We start from the raw sequence: 19,046 nt of genomic DNA on the forward strand, positions 1-19,046 counted from the left end.
CAGAGCCACGAGAGCCACTCCCATGGGAGGCTGCCTCATCACCCACTGCAGGATGTGAGGAATCATGGAATCACGGGATCATTCAGGCTGGAAAAGCCTTCTGAGATGATCAAGTCCAACCCTTAACCCAGCACTGCCAAGTCCACCACCAAACCGTGTCACCAAGTGCCACATCCACACATCTTTTGAATGGGATGTTGGCTCCACCACTGCCCTGGGCAGCTGTTCCCATGCCTGACCACCCTCCTAGTGAAGAAATTCTCCCCAATACCCAGCCTAAAACTCCCCTGACACAACTTGAGGCTGTTTCCTTTTGTCCTGTCAGGAACAAAAGGAGCCTGAGCCCCTCCTGTGAGGACAGGGCTGCAGAGTGACCAGCTCAGGCTCTGTGACACAGACACAGCTCTCCCCTCTCCACCTGCAGCCCTGGCTTCAACCCTAGCAAAGGTAAGAGGCAGCTCAGCAGGACATCCAGGGGACCTGCAAACTGGTGTCACTTCCAGCGTAATTCCCTCCTGGGCATGTCATTTGTGACACAGGTACACAAATACAGAGGGGGAAACCCTTCTGAAAAACACACATAAATGGGAATGTTGCTGACTGGTGTTACAGCTCTGTCACACAGGGAGCTGCTGGCCTTGCTCTCAGTAGCTCAAAATGGGAGTAACATTTCAAACATTGACCTTATACTTATCAGCATGAAGCACAAACAAGCGTTCACATCACCGACTGTCTCTGAGGGTGAGTTTTGAAATAAATTCAGCAGAAAATAAATTAAAAATTCAACAAGTCATTATATGACAGATCTGGACATGTTTCTTTTCTAGTGGATAAACACAGACACAATATAAACCACATTTGAAATGCATCATTCTCAAAAGGCAACAAAATGGACTTCAGTTTTAGTAGAGCTTCTGTTCTTTGTTCTAGCAACTTCAGTGGAATTAAAAATTGGAAGTTTTGATTATAACTATTTTTTAAAAAGGACCCTACAGGCAAGACAGTGGCTCTGTGTCTGACTTTGCAGAGTAGGTTACTAAATAATACATATTGAGCACTTGCTGCTGCACTGTAGAGAATGCCAAAGCAGCAGGAAAGCAGGAGATTTTGGTTTTTGGAGAGGTTCTCTGGTAGATGGGCTTTTGGTACTCCCAAGGCACAACAAAGCAGAGTGGCACTGTGGAAATAAAATACATTAGTTGAATGTTCCTGCTAAAGCTACAAAAAGGATATTTCAGCAGGCCCTTCTCAGTTTTGAGATCAGATGAAGGGTTCTGTTCTTTCACCATTAGTTCCAGGGAGAAACATCACATTTTCCAAAATTTCTTTGTGAACCATAAGTGGAAAACCTAATTTTAAATTCAACTTTGATTTTTGGACAGTAACTCTGTACCAAGGGCTGAAATCTCTACCTGGGGAAGGAAAGCTCCTGCTGCAGAAGTTGCTCCTTCTTCTCCCCCCAGGATGAGTTATCTCTACAACCCCTAACACCACCCCCAGCCCATTCCAGCTCAAGGGCCTCAGAGCCCATTCTGGGGAGTGCTGGTCCCAGCTCAGCCCCTGCTGATCTTGGTTTGAATCCCAAAAGTGAAGCAGGAAGGCTGTCAGCTCCTTATCTGCTCCCTTTCCAAAAACATGTCTGAAAACAGAGAAACCAGTCATTTTTTCTTGATTGTACTTCCACTGTCTGCAATAAATTACAGTTTTTTTCTTTCTGATTAATCAAAGTTCACAGGAACTCAATCAACATTTCAAAATAGAAACAGCATAATGGCATTTTGACAGCTTTCAAAAATTAACACTTAGATCTATTACTTAATGAAAGTTTAACACTGACTACCCCAGCACTTTATTTCAAAACCCTCCAGAGTCTCTGCTATCCTGAGCACCAGAACATGTAACTGTGTTAAACTGTGTTAAAGTATTCATAATTAAACAATACCACAGGACAATTAACATGCAACTTCACCTGGTAATGATCAAGAAGAAGATGCAGCAATGAGATGAGACAGTTCCCCTGGGTGTATTTTAAGCCATCTTATTTTAGATGTTGGACCTTACTCGGATATGTGCCTCACACTGAGGCTGGACTGCTCTCTACAAATGCCTGGTTTTCCCCACTGCCCTCACAAGTCAGAGAAATTAGCTCAGAAAAAGACTTTTCCAGGCATCTGCACTTAAACAATGAATCTCAATCCAGTCACAAAAAACAAACACCAAATCTGACTCAAACAGCTGAGATGCAATTTAGATGTCTAAAGTCTTGCTACACTGCTTTAGAGTCTCACAGGTCTTGCCACACATTTTATTAGCAGCAATTTCAAATTCACTGGCAGACCATGGATGGAAACATTGAGTGTCAGGCCTGCCACCAACCTCTGCAGCAAGCCCTGAGAAACACCAGCTTTCCCAGTGACCACCATCTGACAAGTATTTTTTTCACCTTTAATTCATACCATATCTGCCCTGTTGCCCCTGGGAGCTGATGTTTGACTCCAACTGCACAGTTACACAGCACAGCTGCTCTGTGCTGCATTTATTAGGTGACCTCTCTGTCAAACTTGTACTTTCCACAAAGAATGAAACCAGGGATGTTTGGTGAAACCTATTTATCACAGGTTGCCACAGACAGTGGCCATCAGTCTCAGTCTCCCCTTGTGTTCCTAAAACCTGGATTTCTCTTTGCTCTCAGAGTCTCCTTCAGCCAACAATTCTGTGAATTCCTGTCCTCACACCCTGGTATCCATGATCCCATCACGTGGCACCACATCACATGCAGCCTCTAGGCTTTCTCCCATAATCTCTCTGCTCCTTTTCTATTTCCCTTGAGCCCAATATCTTTGTGGCACATGCTGTACAAAATGTTCAGCTGGAGATGAAAAGAAGCAAAGTGCTCCCTAAGCAGATCCAAACTTTCTTTCCCTTATCTTATAAATAATGAGAAAAAAAGAAGAGTAAAAATACTTTTTACCTTTCCTTGACGTTCCAGGCTCTTTGCATTCTTTTCCTTTATTTGCACTGGTTGTTCCTAATGGACAAACCTTGGGTACAGCAAACCCTCTGCAGTACTCCTTGATTTGGGGACACAGTGAGGGAGGGAGCAGCAGGGGGATCACAGAGGTTTGGTTATCCTGACTTGTGCAGTCATCTGGCACTTAGTCCTGGATGAAGGGCTTTAAGCAGTCCCCCACTGGATGCAGGGCTTTAAGCAGTTCCCCTCTCAGCTCTGGCAGGAAATGCAGCCCCCATCTGCAGCACGCGGGGGCAAATGGTAAAACACTCCCTAGGCTCAAAGCTGGTGTAAGGAAAGAAGTAGGTAGGGTTGCTCACCATAGATTTTCTGAATCCCTTGGAGGTCGTCCTGGGGCAGTTTGAAGTTGTGTGTCTCCATGTACTGGTAGAAAGGAGCCATGATAGCACTGGGATCATTGGAGTGCTCCAGCCCCAGCGCGTGCCCCAGCTCGTGGACAGCAACCAGGAAAAGATCATTCCCTGCGGGGGGAAGGCACAGCCAGGTCAGCACCGCACAGCCACGGCCTCAGCCCATCCCAAGCCCCTCTTGCCCATAAAGCCAGAACGAAATGCTTTGCTCTCCTACTGCACAGCAGGTCACAGTGGCAGGGTCAGCTCCTGCAGATGGGTTTAGTCCCAAAAGCCTGCACAGCCTTTAGCCATTGTCAAAGAACGGGCCAGAGGCTGCCAGCCCCAGAGCAGGTAAAACAGGCAGTGCCTGCAGTGAAAGGATACTGACTGTAGACTCCTTTGTAGAGAATTTACAGAAAATGGCCAACAAAATGGTCACTCTGACACCCCTGGCTCCTTATCAGAGTGCTGCCAGGAGAGGTGAGAGCACGGACAGTCTGCTAATCAGTGGTGGGTGAGTGCTTTGTGCCCCTTCTGCGTCCTCTGGGGCCATTCTCTGATCAGCTCTGGACCAACAAATGGTAGGGGAGGTCTGCAGAGGCCTGGCCAGGCAGGAGGAAGGACAGAGAAGACCAGGGTAACACTCACTGTCCCACATGGGCAGCCCCATCTCCTCCAGCAAAGGCTTTTACTCTGCTGGACCCCTGGCACTGCCATGCGTGCAGGAGCTGAGCACAGGCAGCTCCATCCTGCCCCATTCCCACACAGGGAAAAGGCTGGGTTGGATCCCAGTGGCAGGAGACAGAAGGAAGGAGGAAAGAAGGGTCAGGGACCCTTCCTGGCTGGAGGAAGAAGGGATGAGGAGCCCTGTCTGGGGCAGAAGCTGGGAGCAGTGCCAAGTTGGGGTACCTTCAACTCTACAGGCACACATTCCTCTTCAGCTCCACGGGCCTGGGACCCTGATCCCTTCGATCTAGAGTGGTCCCTGGATGTCCTACTCCATAAGGGCACTGGAAAGTGGCCCAGGCAGTGCTATGTAGGGATGAAGACACAGCCAACAAGGACGGATGTAAGGGTCTCCTCACGGCAGTAAAATGTCTGAGCCCTCAGTTCTGCCTGAATTTGGGCTCCTCTGGTTTTGCGTTTTTATGGCAAGGCAGAAACCAAGAGCACTTGCAATCAGACATTTGCAATCAGTTGTCAGTGTCTCCAAAGAGCTTCCTCACACCTCCAGCTGAACAAAGCTCAGTTCTGTGCTGAGCTCTACCTGAGACAGGAGTTGCAACAGTGACTCACACAGAACCATCCCCACTTTTTAAACAGTTACTGCTTCACTGTTACCCATAAAAACATGACAAAGCAGTTTCAGGGGTCTGTGAGCCTCCTCAGCAGGGAGCTTTGCCAGCAGCTGAAGATACCTGAAATCAGTACCAAACAGTGCTCCCCAGCCACACATACCACCCCAAAATTGTTAAATGCTGTAAACATTTGAGTTGGATGGTGAAAGCATCTGAATATGCAAGATGTGTTAAAATATACAAATGCATTTCAAATAAATTTTCAAATACAATTGTCCAAAAACATATAAAGCCTAAAATTTAGCCACATATTTATGGAAAATTTTAGAATTTCTGTATTTGGGGAATTCAAATAAATACCTACTTAGTAATTTTTTCTCATCTGTTGCTGAAAACTCTGGTGTATGCAGAACAGGTTAATACAATGTCCAACAGCACAGTATAAAATCCATGAAGTAGTTTTATGGTAAAGTTTGGAGGACTGATCATTCTTCACAGGTTTTCAAAAACACTCAAGCTTAGAAGACGCACCCAGATTCCAAATGGGATTCAAAGAATCAATGTCCTTTTGCAAAATTGAATGGACTTAGTCTCCTATATCAGCTAAATGCCAATGAAAGCATAATTTTCACTGCTACCACAACTACTCACACGTGGAAGTCCACAGTAAAGGTCACTCAGTACAGAGCTGACCTCATGAGACTCTGCTCAGCACAGGCTCACGGTCTGTGCCCGTGCCCAGGGACATCTTCCCTCACCTTCCCTTGGTGGCATTTTCCTCCTTGCTAAAGTACCTGCAGTATTTGTGCTGCCAGCAGATGTAGAACTTGTCTCTGTGTAACTCTACATATAAATCCATGGAAGTGACTTGCCTCTCTGTGCTAATCCTTCACCAGGAGCATAAGATCAGATACTATCTTAAGTTAAATTAGTTTAAAATAGCTTTCAGTCATTTGTTTCTGCCCAAAGTAAATGCCAGCCCACTCTACAGGTGGAAAATGAATCCCACAGACTCAGAGGATGGTTGAGGCTGGAAGGCACCTCTGGAGATTGTCTGGTCCAATGCCCAGCTCAAGCAAGGTCAGGTAAAGCCAGTTGTCTGGTGTCTTGGTTTGGAAAGACAGGAGTCTGCTAAGGAAGGCAGGAGCCTCTCCTGAAATGGAGAATGTAAACCCTCCCCACCCCTCCGAATTGCTATAATTTTAAATTAAGGGGCTCTCAGGCAAAGATATGGGAGCAGGAAATAACAGTTCTTTAATAGGGAGAAAAAAATAAAAGAATAAAATAAACAATGCAGTCCACTAGAACAACACTGACAGAGTCAGAACCCAACCTGACACCCTGTCGGCCAAGGTGTTGGTGGCAGTTCCATTGAAAATGTGGCTGCAGTCCTCTGAAGTATCAGGTGTGGTTCTGTTGGAGCAAGGGGAATCTGTAGAGAAGGATGTAGTCTTCCTCTGAAGATCCAGTGGGGAAAGAGGCAGCTGCTTTTCCTCTGGGGAATCCCGTGGAGAAAGCCATGCTGGTGTTCCAGAATCTCAGAGTATACGTGGCTAGCAATGCTTGGCTCCTCCCTCTGGGCGGAGCATCTCCCAATGGGATGTTACAGTTCTTATCAGTCATGCACTGATATTCAATAGTCTGTTATCAGCAGAGGTCCCCTCCCGAGGGAGGTGTGAATGTGGTCACTCAAAGAGAGAGATAAAGCAAACTGCCCACATGACAAGGTTATCAGCCATACAGATGGTAATGCAAAACATCTTGCATGCAATCTTCAACATCTGGTCAGGTTTGAGTGTCGAGTTTCTCATACTGGGGAGCCGTGCACAGGGCACTCCAGGTGTGCCAGGTGGAAAGGAAGGATCATCTCCTTGCTCATGGCTCATGTTCAACTTGCTGCCAACCAGGAGCCCCAGGTCCTCCTCTGCAAAGCTGCTTCCAGTCCCTGGGCCACCAACAGTCCAGGGGCAGGGCTGTGCATTCCTCACCTTCCCATGGCTCCTGTCAGGCTGTTCCTCCAGCCTCTCAAGGTCTCTGAACAACAGCATCACTTGGCAGTGTTATCAAACACTCCTCCAAATTTCCTGTCATCTTCTGTGGTATTTTCTGGGGTCCTCCATGGCAGGAAGGAAATGATGAATGACTCCATGTTCTTAGAAGGCTAATTTATTATTTTATGATATCATATTAAAGAATGCTATACTAAACCATACTAATGAATAGAGAGAGGATTCTTATGGAAGGCTTAACAAGATACTAATGAAAAACCTGTGACTCTCCAGCTGGACCATGATTGGTCATTAAGTCAAAACAATTCACATGTTGGATAAACAATCTCCAAACCACATTCCAAAGCAGCAAAACACAGGAGAAGCAAATGAGATAATATTGTTTTTCTTTTTCTCTGAGGCTTCTCAGCTTCCCAGGAGAAGAAATCCGGATGAAGGGATTTTTCAGAAAATATGACAGTGACAATCTTCAAACTCACTGAATGTGCACTCTGCTGCATCACTGATGTCATTTCATCAAGGTATTAGTCAGTACTGATCTCATGCAGCTCCTCTGACACAAATCCTGAACTTGTCCATCTCGTGGTTACTGCAGCCCAGGATGCAACTGATCTTCACACTACCCACATTTCTTCAGCTGTCAGGTCCAGCAGATCATCGTTGTTTGTTCTTTGATCACCAGTGAGATAACCAGCAAGAGTTCTGTGATGATCAGTCAGATGAAGGCTCACTCCTGAAGAAGTACCTCAACCACCACGGTGGTCAGGCCAGCCAGCTCTTCCCCTATGGAACAGATACACACCTTTTCCCAGCTATGCTTAGGAAATACTTGCTCCTGGAAAAACAGCTATGGAAAACAGCTGCTGCTGTGCAGTTTTAAACCACCATTCTGGCTGGCAGTTGTGTGTGAGGATGTCACAGAGCACAGAAAATGTTGGCTGGGAAGCTTTGTTGCAACTAGAAATAAGAAACTCAAAGAAATGAACTGCCCCAGTTCCAGCACAGCCACAGCAGCAGGTCAGCACTGAAGTGGAAAAGTTCTCCTCCTCCATGGCCAGGAGACCTGAACCAAAGCAGGGATAAACCCTGGGCAATGGCTGGAGCAGATGAAGTAGAGCTCAAGAGAATTCCTAGGAAGTGAACTGATCTCCACAGAAAGCAGGACAAGAAGCTCCTCTTAGTTCTCTCCAAGTGCCCTGATTCTCACTGCTATGGTTGCTTCTCATCTACTTTTGCTGCAAGGCAGCCATGGCAGAAGCACACACAGCTCCCTCTCCTTCTGCTCCCTGCCCTGGCCAAATACTTCTCACCTCTGTTTAATCCCCTCATATTTCTATTCTGGCCTCCTCCCAGACACATCTGTTGATCTTTTCCTTCCAGCATGCCCCTGTTACCTCCTTTCTCCATCCTGCTGCACACTCTAAGGGGGCCCCAGGTCTGAAACAATGACATCATTCTCAGAGAACAAGTGAAACAGCATTTCATGGGAGGAGGAGATGGGAGAAAGAAGTCTTAAGACCATTTCAGAAGCCCAGAGTTCTGAAAAATCCAGCTCTGGATTCATCATCCTGTTTTCTCTTGAAGGGTCACTCAATCAATAATATTGTTAAGCAACAAGTTCCCTTTCATTTGCTAATGGTAGCAAATCCCACAGCATGGAAGAGAACACATTGTTCCTTTTGAAAGGGTAGGCTAAGATTTGCTCTGAAAAGAAAATACTGAGGTATAAAACCACCAGTGTGGTTCTCTCCTTCCACAGACCTCAGCCTGGGGCTCTGAGGGCTCTCTGTGTTCTCACCCACTGCTGAGCTGGAGAAGTCTGGAAAGGAGCTTGTACCTCCCACATTGTTTCTGTTGGTTCTTGAACATGCTGGAAGGTCTCTGACCTCCCAGTTCTCCACATTTCTTATCCAAAAGCATTCCCCATAGTGTCCATCCTTTTGGAGAAAGAGTCAGATGGATGCTAGGCTAGCATCAGCCTAGCTTGATGCTTTGCCATGGAAACATGGTCAAGCAATGGGATACAGCTCCTTAATTTCCTGCTCAACCCACTCAAGTAACAAGAAAAACTTGCACTCAGAGTATCTCAGGACCTGGGTAAAACAGTAGGGTTAAGAAGGATCTGTACTTGGAGGAAACAGTCCCAAGAGGAATACAACAACTTTTGCTCATTTGCGCAATCTGTACAAAACAAACAGGTCTGGTCAGAGACCTGCCTGAGCTTCCTCCTTCCCAGTTCTCAGAAGGCAGCCAAAAGTCCACCAGTGAGCACCAGAAAGAGGATGACCCTGTAAAACTGGAGGGAGTAAGTTGGCTCATGGAATGAAATAGCTGACCTGCTATACTAAACACAAAGAAACACAGTTAATTTAGTTTTGAAGTTGCTGATGTGTTTTCCTTACCAGCACGTTATCATCACAGAAAATGACAACTGAGGACACACTTATAGCACTATAAAAGTATCCTGGGATGACACACAGGTGAATACACTGCTTACCTTACCTCCAGCTCAATGGCTCTATACAACTTGAAACATAGGTTTAATTTTCTTAATCAAAAACAATCTGTGTTCAGGATAAACCTCATTAGCTGGTGTGCTCCCACATGAGCTACCTTACTTTAGATAAACTGCAATATAATCCCACATTAAATCCAGATCTTTGGTGAAAGGCCTCTCAAATTGTTTGTAACACTCTACTTTTCCCTGCAGAATAAAGAAAGACATGGTTTTATTACAACAGAGAACACTGGAATCATAGATAAACTATTTATGTATGAACTTCCTGCAACTCTCAAACTCCACCCCTCCTGATTCTTTGATTTTAATCTTCCTCTGGAAAAATCATTCAATAGGTAACAGACACCTTGAGACAGCTTTCCTTTGTCAAGTTGCCAGCACATGCTTTCCTGTATAGTGTCATTCCTTTAAACTATGGAAATCCATACCAAAACACTTCATTTGGCCACGTAACCCACTGAAAAATTCCTGTAGGTTGCTCAAGCGCCTGTCAGCACACAGCAGCAGGTCACAGACTCCATTAGGGCAGTGCTATCAGTTCCTGCCATCAGTGTTGATCCCTCAGCACAGCTGTGCACGTGGGTAGGCTCTGGAGAGCACACAGCACTGGGGACTGTAAATCCAGGACACAGCTTCTAAGACAACAGAAGTACAAATAATATTGCATATCTGATTAACAGCAGAAAAGAGACTGAATCTCTGCTCTTTGTCATGTTAGTTTTATACTTTATGAACTGTATCACTCTGCCAACAAATCTACATATTGCAGTGTACTCAGACACAAAAAGACATATGAGGGTTACATTGAAATTTTATTAAAGTAAGAATGATACTTAAGAAGTCAGATGATTGATTGTGTGTGACAATAGCATGCCTCAGGTAATTACAGAAGAGATGGTGTGAACTGAACATGCTTATGTTCCCTCCACCCCAACAGCCACGTAGAGACAACTGTTTCCCAAGCACAACTTAAAGAAGCTTTAGGGCTACTCTAAGCTATGCCTTGGTTCTTGCATCTTCAGACCTGGTAGGTCTGACCTGTCCAACAGAAGAACATGTGATTTGTCTGTGCTCCTCCATTCGCATCCACGACAGCTCTGCTCAAGGAAAGCTTTCCAATCTTCTGACCCTGAAGAAGGGGTGATACTGCTCTGTGGAATTCTGTGGAAAACAGCTTTTCTATCTAGAAAGGAAGAAAATACATGTTAAAAAGAAATACAGGTGTTCCTCTGTTCATAAGCAATTATTGTTACATGTTGCTTCTTAAGGAATTACTGAAAACTCTGAAAAGTGTCTGAACAGCTTCCCTGCAGAAAGAAGGAATGATCTGCAGCTTTAACAGCAATTGCACCACAGCCATATTAAACTGATCCCCACAAGACCAAGGGACTGCAGAAGGACAAGAACCACATCATGTTACCAACTTGAAAGGTAATTTACCTTTATTGCCCAAAAGGCAGTGTGCAAATCAGGGCTGGTAGCTGTGCTATACACCTTACTAATGGCGCAAGCTGTGCTTTATTTGACATGCACAGAGGGGACTATGAGGACAACCTCCTGTAGAAACTCAAGAGGAAAAATACAAACTAAAGGTCTGGAATGGTGAGACCAAAATTGACAGAGGGGGCAGCCAGGGGGAGGGGCAGTTGTGCCATTTCTGCTGCTCAGCAGCCTGACAGTCAGTGGAGCACAGTGTTCTGCTGAAAAATTAAACCCATCTTTCACAAATGTAGGTTGTAGTTCAATAAACAATTCAATATCAAAGAATTACAAATCCCAAAATGAAAACTCTTATTTGCCTATACCAGCAGAGAATTTGGTAGAACAGATGGTAAAGCAGTAAAGAAAAAAAAAACCATAGAAACACAAAAAAATGTAGGTATGACCTTCATTCCATCAGTCTTGAAAACAAGCTATTGTTTGTATTTTGAAAGTATTTAAACACAGCAGAGTCTACTGACAGAATTCAGTGGAAACACTGGAAGGTAACTAAAAACCCCAGGCCTTGGCATAGGCAGTGTGGACAATCCAGTCTGTGACATTTGGAATCCTTTTTTGCCCATCAGGTTGAAATGATATTTAATTCCTGATGCTGGCAACAGAGCAAGTGTTGCTCTGGAAGCTGTAAGAGCAGCTCTGTGCCACAGCCAGGGCGTTCTCTAGAGCAGGAGACTTTCTGTCTTTGTCCTCCCCTAACACAGAAGTTCCTGACGGGGCTGTGAGACTGAGTAGGACTGAGACACAAGAGAGCTGGGACGGAAGAGAACCCCCCCCTCAGAGTCACATTCTTGGTGGATTTGGGTAGAGAAGGCAATACTAGTCAAACGGTCTTCAAACTGTGAGCTCTCCTTCAGAAACAGCAAAGAATAAAGTAATTTAAGCACCTCCCAAATTTGCTGCTTGCGTGTGATGTCAAAATCCAGAGTACTGGGTGTCATTTCCCCGCTGATGCTACAAGCTGCCAGTGATGACCTGCAAACTCTTTTCAAGAATTCCTCTATTTTTATTTTCTTTTCTTCCTGATGGCCTGTTGTTTTTCTCCTCTGCCCTTCAGCAAGTGGAATGCCACAACTTTATTACAGATACGGCTCCGTTTTGGCTCATTGCACATCATCAGTTTCTGCTTTACAAAAGGAAAGTGATAAAAAGAGAATTTTTGGCTCACCTTGATTCTTGTGACCTGTTTTTTTCACAGTTTTTTTTTCTTCTTCCTTTTTAAGGGAATGACACACCATTTTGGTCCTTACTGGCTCTTTCCTGTGAATCCCAGAGTATTTCATTCTCTGTGAAAAGAAGTAAAATACTTAATTTTGATTATACATAAATTAATAGGACTCCAAATACCTACATAACTATATTCATACTCTGTGTATTGAAAGACTAGTAACAAATGCAATGGGCTAACATTTTTCTTTAAAGAACACTGTGAACTTCAGGTATTGACAAGTACCATCAGGTGTATTTACAAGTACAGTGTTTTGAAAATTTGGAATTTGGAGGTGACCCTTATTAATGAATCTCAGCTGTAATCAATAACTAGCACTGCCAAGCTTTAAAATCCAGCCTGCATTGTGAAGCCACTGCCATGTTTGTAAAATCACAGCAAACACACCAAAAGAAAGCATTACTTACAGAGAAGCTGTCCAGGGGTGGAGAGGAGAATCTGAAGACAGAAATCTTCCCCATGTGCTGATGGGCTTCCTCTCTTCTCCTTCAGGTTGACAGGACAGGGGTGTAATCTCAAACTGCTGCTGATTTACGCTGTCTGATCTGATTTCTTTTTACTGTGGCTGGCTGGCTGGAAATCATGTGTCTATATCCTTGCTCAAATCTGTTCAACATTAGCACAGGATGTGAGAGAGCTCTGGCTTATGGGAAGGAGTCTCTCTCCAAGCAGCTACAGGATGAAACCAGTGTTAAATAGGTATGTCCTGGAGATTAAACACTGAACTGGTCTTCAATGAACAAAATACCAAGCAACAGCATGACCTGGTGATGTATCATCAAAAGGCCTGAGAGAATAAATTGAAATTTTAATACAATTTATGCCCCACTTGACTTCCAACGTGTACATGAAAGTCTTCCAGGTCTTCTGTGTTAAGGGACACGTGAGTAACTTCAAAGCAGCTCTGGTTTTTGCTCTGGAAAACGCTGATGCTCATTTTCAACAACAGTGTCAAAAGCCTGAAAAATAATGATGGATTCAAAATGCCATTTGTTAGAACAAAACTCTTTAGATGTGAACATGTTCTGCATCTGAGAAATCAAAGAAAGAAAACTAAAAATCTACTTAGTAGCCAAACAGCACAAAAATTACACATGTTCTCTGTTGTGAGTTACTCGTTGCATTCACACTCTGTAGATTGCCAACCTCAGTACCTCTGCAGAAAATGAAGATGAGAAAAAGTGGTAAAATAAGTAAGAAATGAGACAAAGGGAGGCAAGACGCAGAGGAAACAGGAATTAATCAAGGAGAAAAGACTGCCAAGTTCTGGCAATTTGCTGGGTGAAGGTACAGGGGTTAGGGTGCATTTTCTTTCTCAAGCAGGCACTGCACTTGCACAAGTCAGGTAAGTGGGGAGCAAGCAGAGAGCAGAGAGTCAATCTAGGAAAATGGATGCTAATACAAATCTCAAACACAAAAAGAAAGCTACAGCTGGATACTCTGCATTCCTCTTAGTTCCCTCTCCCCACATAAAATATCACAACTGTAATCAAACAAAACAAATAGGATAAATCATGTTTGGCCAGCAGTGTTTCCAAAGTGATTGGTAACACCTGGAAGTCTTTGATAAAAAAGAATTGTATGACTAGAAGAAGCCAAACCTACTGATACATCCCCCCTTAATACCAGGGAATCTGTTGGATATTCTAGCATACATTCTATGTTTATAGGATTAGTCTAGTCAATGCTCCAGAAACCTTGTACATTCAGGCATGGAAAAAAAAAAAAAAGAAAAAGGAACAGTCAGAGGTGTTTCTTCAAAAGGATCAAGCAGCTGGCAAAAAATATTGCCAGCTACCTTTTCATGCACCTGTGAGCATCACCAGTCCTCCCTCATGAACAATTTCAATGTTAAACAGTCCTGTTTTTAGAAGGGAACTAGCTGATAGAAACAGAGAATTTTATGAGCTGAATACCTTGTTATGGCTCAGAGCTGCCACGAGAAGTAACTACAATTTGCTTTCAAGTTCTAGGAACTCAAATTCTGTCTATGGCAGTGCTAAAGAATTATGGGAAAATGTAGACTGAAAGGCATGGCTGGAAGCCACCAAGTTTATCTTTCTGCTTCAAGCAGGACTAATCTCAAAACTACATCAGGTTGCTGAGGACATCATCCAGCCATGTTCCAAAAATCTCAAAGGATGGAGTCCCCACAACCCCTCCAGGTGCAGCCTCTGAGTTCTACCACTCTGCAGCTGAAGAAGTTTTTACCTTACACCCCTGGTGGAGTTTTTCTTGTTGCAGCTTGTGCCCCTTGCCTTTTGTTCCTTTTTCTGTTCCTCCACCTCCAAGAGAGTGTGCCTCCCTCCTCCCCCTAATATTTCCTCAGGTGGAAGACTTTTATTAGATGCTTCCTCCCCATCCTCCTTCTCCTCACTAGGCTGACCAAGCCCAGCTCCCCTGGTTTCATCTTGCTTACAGGGATACAAATGTCCAAAGAATCAAGGAGGTCTGTGATGTTAATACTGCCAGGACAGAAAACAGTAAACCTCTAGTGAAGACAGTGCTTTGAACACACTGATCAGCAAATGTTGGCTTAAAGCACTGCATTCCCCCAAACAGGCATGTCATGATCACTGGCTGTCAGTAAGCTCCAAAATTAGCTACCCTAATCAAAATTTTCTCCTTCAGATCCTTGCTGAATATTCACATTCGTCAGCCTAGACAATATTTGGCTGTCCTGAAAAACCTGGTCAGGTTCCTGACCATATGCCATGTCCAGATGGTGACTCCAGGAGTGCTTGCTCTGCTGTGTCCACTGAAACAATGCTACTCCTTGTGGTAGAATCACAGGGAAAAAGCTGTCCAGTTCCTCTGCTCTGTGGCTGACAGAACCTTCCCAAAGGTGCTTCAGGCCCTTTTCGTCCAGAGCTCCTGTGCTGAATTAGCACTGAATTAACTGAAGGTGACCTGTGAAATCTCATCTCCTGTACTGCTTCTGCCAGTGTCTTGCAAACTCTGGCAGTATTTTTGGTTGGCTTTCTCTCAGAAGCCATGAACAGGAAGCTTTCCAAAGAAGTCTCTGCAGGATCCCACTGGGATCTGTGGGGAAAACAATCAGTTGGAACAATTATAAGATTTGTTTACTTGCTGTTAGCAAAGCTCAGCATTTCTTGCCAACATCTAAAAAGCTGCCACAGTGGTCATCCAATATTTACAGAGAAAACTTGGTACACGTGTGGAAGACAGGCACTGAAAGATGAACCCTGTGGTCTGTACAGGGACCACACAATGTGAAGCTGAGCCACACTGGAGTTGGTACAGAAATAATTCATCAGCTGCGGGCATTTCCTGAAGGAGCTGAAGTGGCTGCCCTGGGCACACTCCCACCCACAATGCTGCATGACAACAGATGACAGGGAGGCTCTTAGAGGCCAACTCTGGACATGGGGAAAGAAATAAAATCTGGTGATCCCTGGCAGAGTATGGATACCCCACGTCTTACCTCACCTTAGTATTAAAAAGATTCTCTAATCTTCCTGCAGGGGGTTGACAGACACCACAGATTTAGAGCTATGGTGTTAGTGACATGCATAACAGCAATGTATTTTTGTTTTTAAAACACCGGGAGGTAGATTTGCCTGGGACTATTATTAATAGTATTTGTAATGTTAAACTGGAGATAAAAATTTTGCAATTTTTCTGTAATTAATCTGGATTAAAATGTTTTGAGTTGTCAGAGGTGTGTAAGAGCTGCTATGTGTCATGTGGATATTTAAACTGACAGAACTAACTTTCAGTCACTCAGGATTCCTTTTCAGCTTTGGAGTTACACACATCTATAATTATTATTTCCATACAAAGGCTAGTAAGTATTCAATTTGGCCAGTTAATAATGTATTTCATGCATCTCCTCTATGCTTGAGCCAAGTTAGGAGCCAAGGGAGAGAGACCCCAGCACTGCCAAGTCTGTTCATCCCCTTTTGGGCTTTTGCTGCTTGAGCAACATGTTAGTGTTGTGAGTCTTGAGGTGGGCAGTTCAAAGCCTGCTTGGCTGTTTCTACAGCACATTTCAAGTAAAAAATGCCCAAAACCTCAAGAAAGGAGAGGAAAGTCTGGTGTTCCTTCTGATAAAACCAGCACTTGGGAACTGAGGCTGTGCTGACACGTGCAGGTTCCAAATACTGCATCTGAGCAGCCAAGAGAGGCCCCATGGCCAGGGAGCAGCTACAGCCCAGGGCCTGCTGAAGGACAGGACTCCAAACACAGCCTCACCTGCCTCCACCTGCCTGGCACCAAAGCCTAACAGGGCTGGGATCAGCTAAGCAGCCAACAGCTGCTTTCATCCCTATTGAAGAGCACATTCCAGGAAAACCACGCGGTCAGTCCCCACCACTGTGACCATGCCAGCTGCTCCTCATGTGGGGTTGTGTAGATGATTTATCTCTAAATGTGCTCTCTCTTTTTCAGTTGCATCTTGTTTGCTGCATCACTTCCTACTGATTTCCCTTGTTTCCTCCAAATTCCAACATTCTGCTTCATGCTTCCAGCTGCTCTCATCAACATTTTCATGGGAAAACAAACAAATTCTTTATCCCATGGTCCCAGTTAATAAGGGCCGCTCCAGGAGCTCAACCTCCTACCTGGTTTTGCCCATCTTCTTCATAAGATTATCTAAATTAATCTTCCAGAGCTTACTTATGAGAATGCCAGAGAAGGCAGTACAATTATGAAGATAAATCAGCAACCATAAATTGAAAGTACAGTCTTACTCGGCTAAAGAAACAGAATGTCTGAGTGGAACTGTAACTAATATCCAGGGGGAAGGAAACTTTGCATTCACTTTGAAAGCCTATGCAGGGGTCATTCTTCACAGTAGAAGAAAACAGAAGGGATGGTGCATGTGCCCCTGTTACCAAGGGCTCAAGAGGACAAGCAACAGCATCACAGCTATTATGATTACACCAGTAATTTTAAGGGATGTGGTAGTGGACATGTTGTCCACGAGGGCAAAATCAGTATAATAATAACAAGGCAAAATGATAATGAGTACATAAATCCCAACTATATCCTACCTGGGATGATAAAATTGTCAATAACCCCAGTGGATTACCACAAGGCCTCTTTACAAGACAGAAGCTTTCATCAACAGGATATACCACATTCTCCATGTACAAATTGGAGATGGCTGTTTGCATAGAAAGATCTGCTCAAATCATTCTTATTTTTCCTGAGTGGATGAAATTTCATGTGAAACATTTCACTTTTATCCATATAATTTGTACTGCTAGTGAAGACTGCAAAGCAGCTCCTCTGTGGGGGGACAGCTGTTTCCAAACACAGATGCACTGGATCTCTGCAGGTGCCACAATACAGCATAACTGATGCAGACCCACAAAAGCAAGGATTCAGACTGGAATAATTGTAATAAAACTGTATGGGTGAGAGGTCAGCAAAATATTCTAAGGATCTATGGCACCAGTTTCAGCATTCTGCTCTGCTGACAGGACATTTACCTTCACAGCTGCAAGGCTAAGAGAGCTCCAAGGTAGACAGCTCAACTTTTCTCTTTAACTAATACAAATTTTTGTCAGGAGTGGAACATTTTACACTGTGGTATTTTGTGGGTTGATGAAAAGATACCATTGTTGCTTCCATCTTACTTCAAGACTCTTATAATCATTGAACAGATACTGAATGGCCAAACCAGTTCCTTTTTTGCATGTGAATAAATGAGAGCTTTGCTAATGATTTTTGGTAGGGCTTTTTTTATTCTTTTACTAAGGCCTCTTCAATTCCAGACTGATCAACCCTGTTGCCAGAAAATACGTATCTTAAGGACAAGCAAGATCATATTTGAAGAAACACTTCCTGTTAAACAGATTATATTATCCCCTCTAATAACTTATTTTCAATGAAAATTGGCAGCGAACTGAAGAGGAAACCTCTGACCAAGAAAAAACTCTTCAAAACCCTCCTAAAAGCATTTCAAATAGAACACATCAGAGGTGAGAACCTGAAGCTAGTGAGTGCTCCAGTGACAAGGAATAGTGAAACAGAAGGAAACTCCTCCCTAAAGAGGCCTGGATCACCCAGGGAGGAAGCAGGACACCTTCACAAGTGCACACCAGAGATAAGGATGCAGGCAAAACCAAATTCCTCACACAACATGTCTATAATGCTCTGACTACAGCCTTACCCCTGTAAGGGGTTTTGGTTTTACTCCTTCTACCACCAACACTTCCCACAGATGGAAGGGTCAAATACAACCCCACCATTCCCAACTTCCTCACTGGTGACTTTTGAAAGAGCCTGTGCAGCCCAGTCTCTGCAGCACAGTAATCTGAAAGCAAATGCACAGGTGACATCCTCTGAAAAGGAAGTCTCAATTCCTCTATCAATTCTTACACAAACAGCACACCAGCCAATTCATGAACTTTGAGGACACCACTCATGCCAGTCACTCAGAACAGCAGAGAAATACATCACGTTTTTGAAAGAGCCACATGGATAAGAATAGCATTAAAAAGCTTTTATAAAAAGAGAGACACTCTACTCATTGTATGCATTGCACTCAAACACCATCCTAAAAACTGCATCAAAAAAAATCCTCAAAGAAGTGACCACCTATGGTGGAACATCCTACCAAGGGATGGAATATTTTCTGCAGAGCCATCCCTGCCAGCCTTTAAGCTGGCTCCCAACCTTGCTAAGCTTATCTCAGAAGGAAGCATTTTGTGCAGAAAATGAGAACAGATAAAAGCAAGAACAACTTGTCAAAACCTTCCCTTCCACCTTCCTGCAAGACACCAGCACTCCCAGGTCTCATGCATGAGCTTTCCTGGGAAGTCATATCCAATACCTGGGCCTCCCACACTCCCACAGCTGAGCTCAAATAGCTGCTGAGACCAGACTGAAGTGGCACAGAGCACTGACACACACAAACACACCTCACTGCTGCAGCTCTCACACAGTAACCACTCAGTCTCTGACTGTCACTCCTGATCCTGGAGAGAGCCCTCCAGCCACAAACCCAGGAATAAAACTTGCTAACATTTCAAGACAGCAAAACACTCCTTTTCTCAGTCACATTATAATTTCCCACAGTCTCCACACTCTCCTCCTCACCACACCCCACCTCCCTTTCTCAGCCTACACCTCCTGTAGTCATTTGCACATGCCAGGAAACATTG

General features: G+C 44.2%; 1 protein-coding gene across 1 annotated transcript in view; it reads right to left on the minus strand.

The window, feature by feature from the left end:
* Positions 1–3,289: 3,289 nt before the first annotated feature.
* Positions 3,290–19,046, minus strand: part of LOC102036736 (matrix metalloproteinase-24) — a 25,183-nt gene continuing 9,426 nt past the window's right edge. The window contains exon 4 of the mRNA XM_005431333.2: positions 3,290–3,492. Within this exon, the coding sequence (XP_005431390.2) occupies positions 3,290–3,492 (203 nt within the window). The remainder of the gene's footprint in view (positions 3,493–19,046) is intronic.

Source organism: Geospiza fortis, unplaced genomic scaffold (assembly GCF_000277835.1).
Source record: "Geospiza fortis unplaced genomic scaffold, GeoFor_1.0 scaffold1795, whole genome shotgun sequence".
Classification (NCBI taxonomy): domain Eukaryota; kingdom Metazoa; phylum Chordata; class Aves; order Passeriformes; family Thraupidae; genus Geospiza; species Geospiza fortis.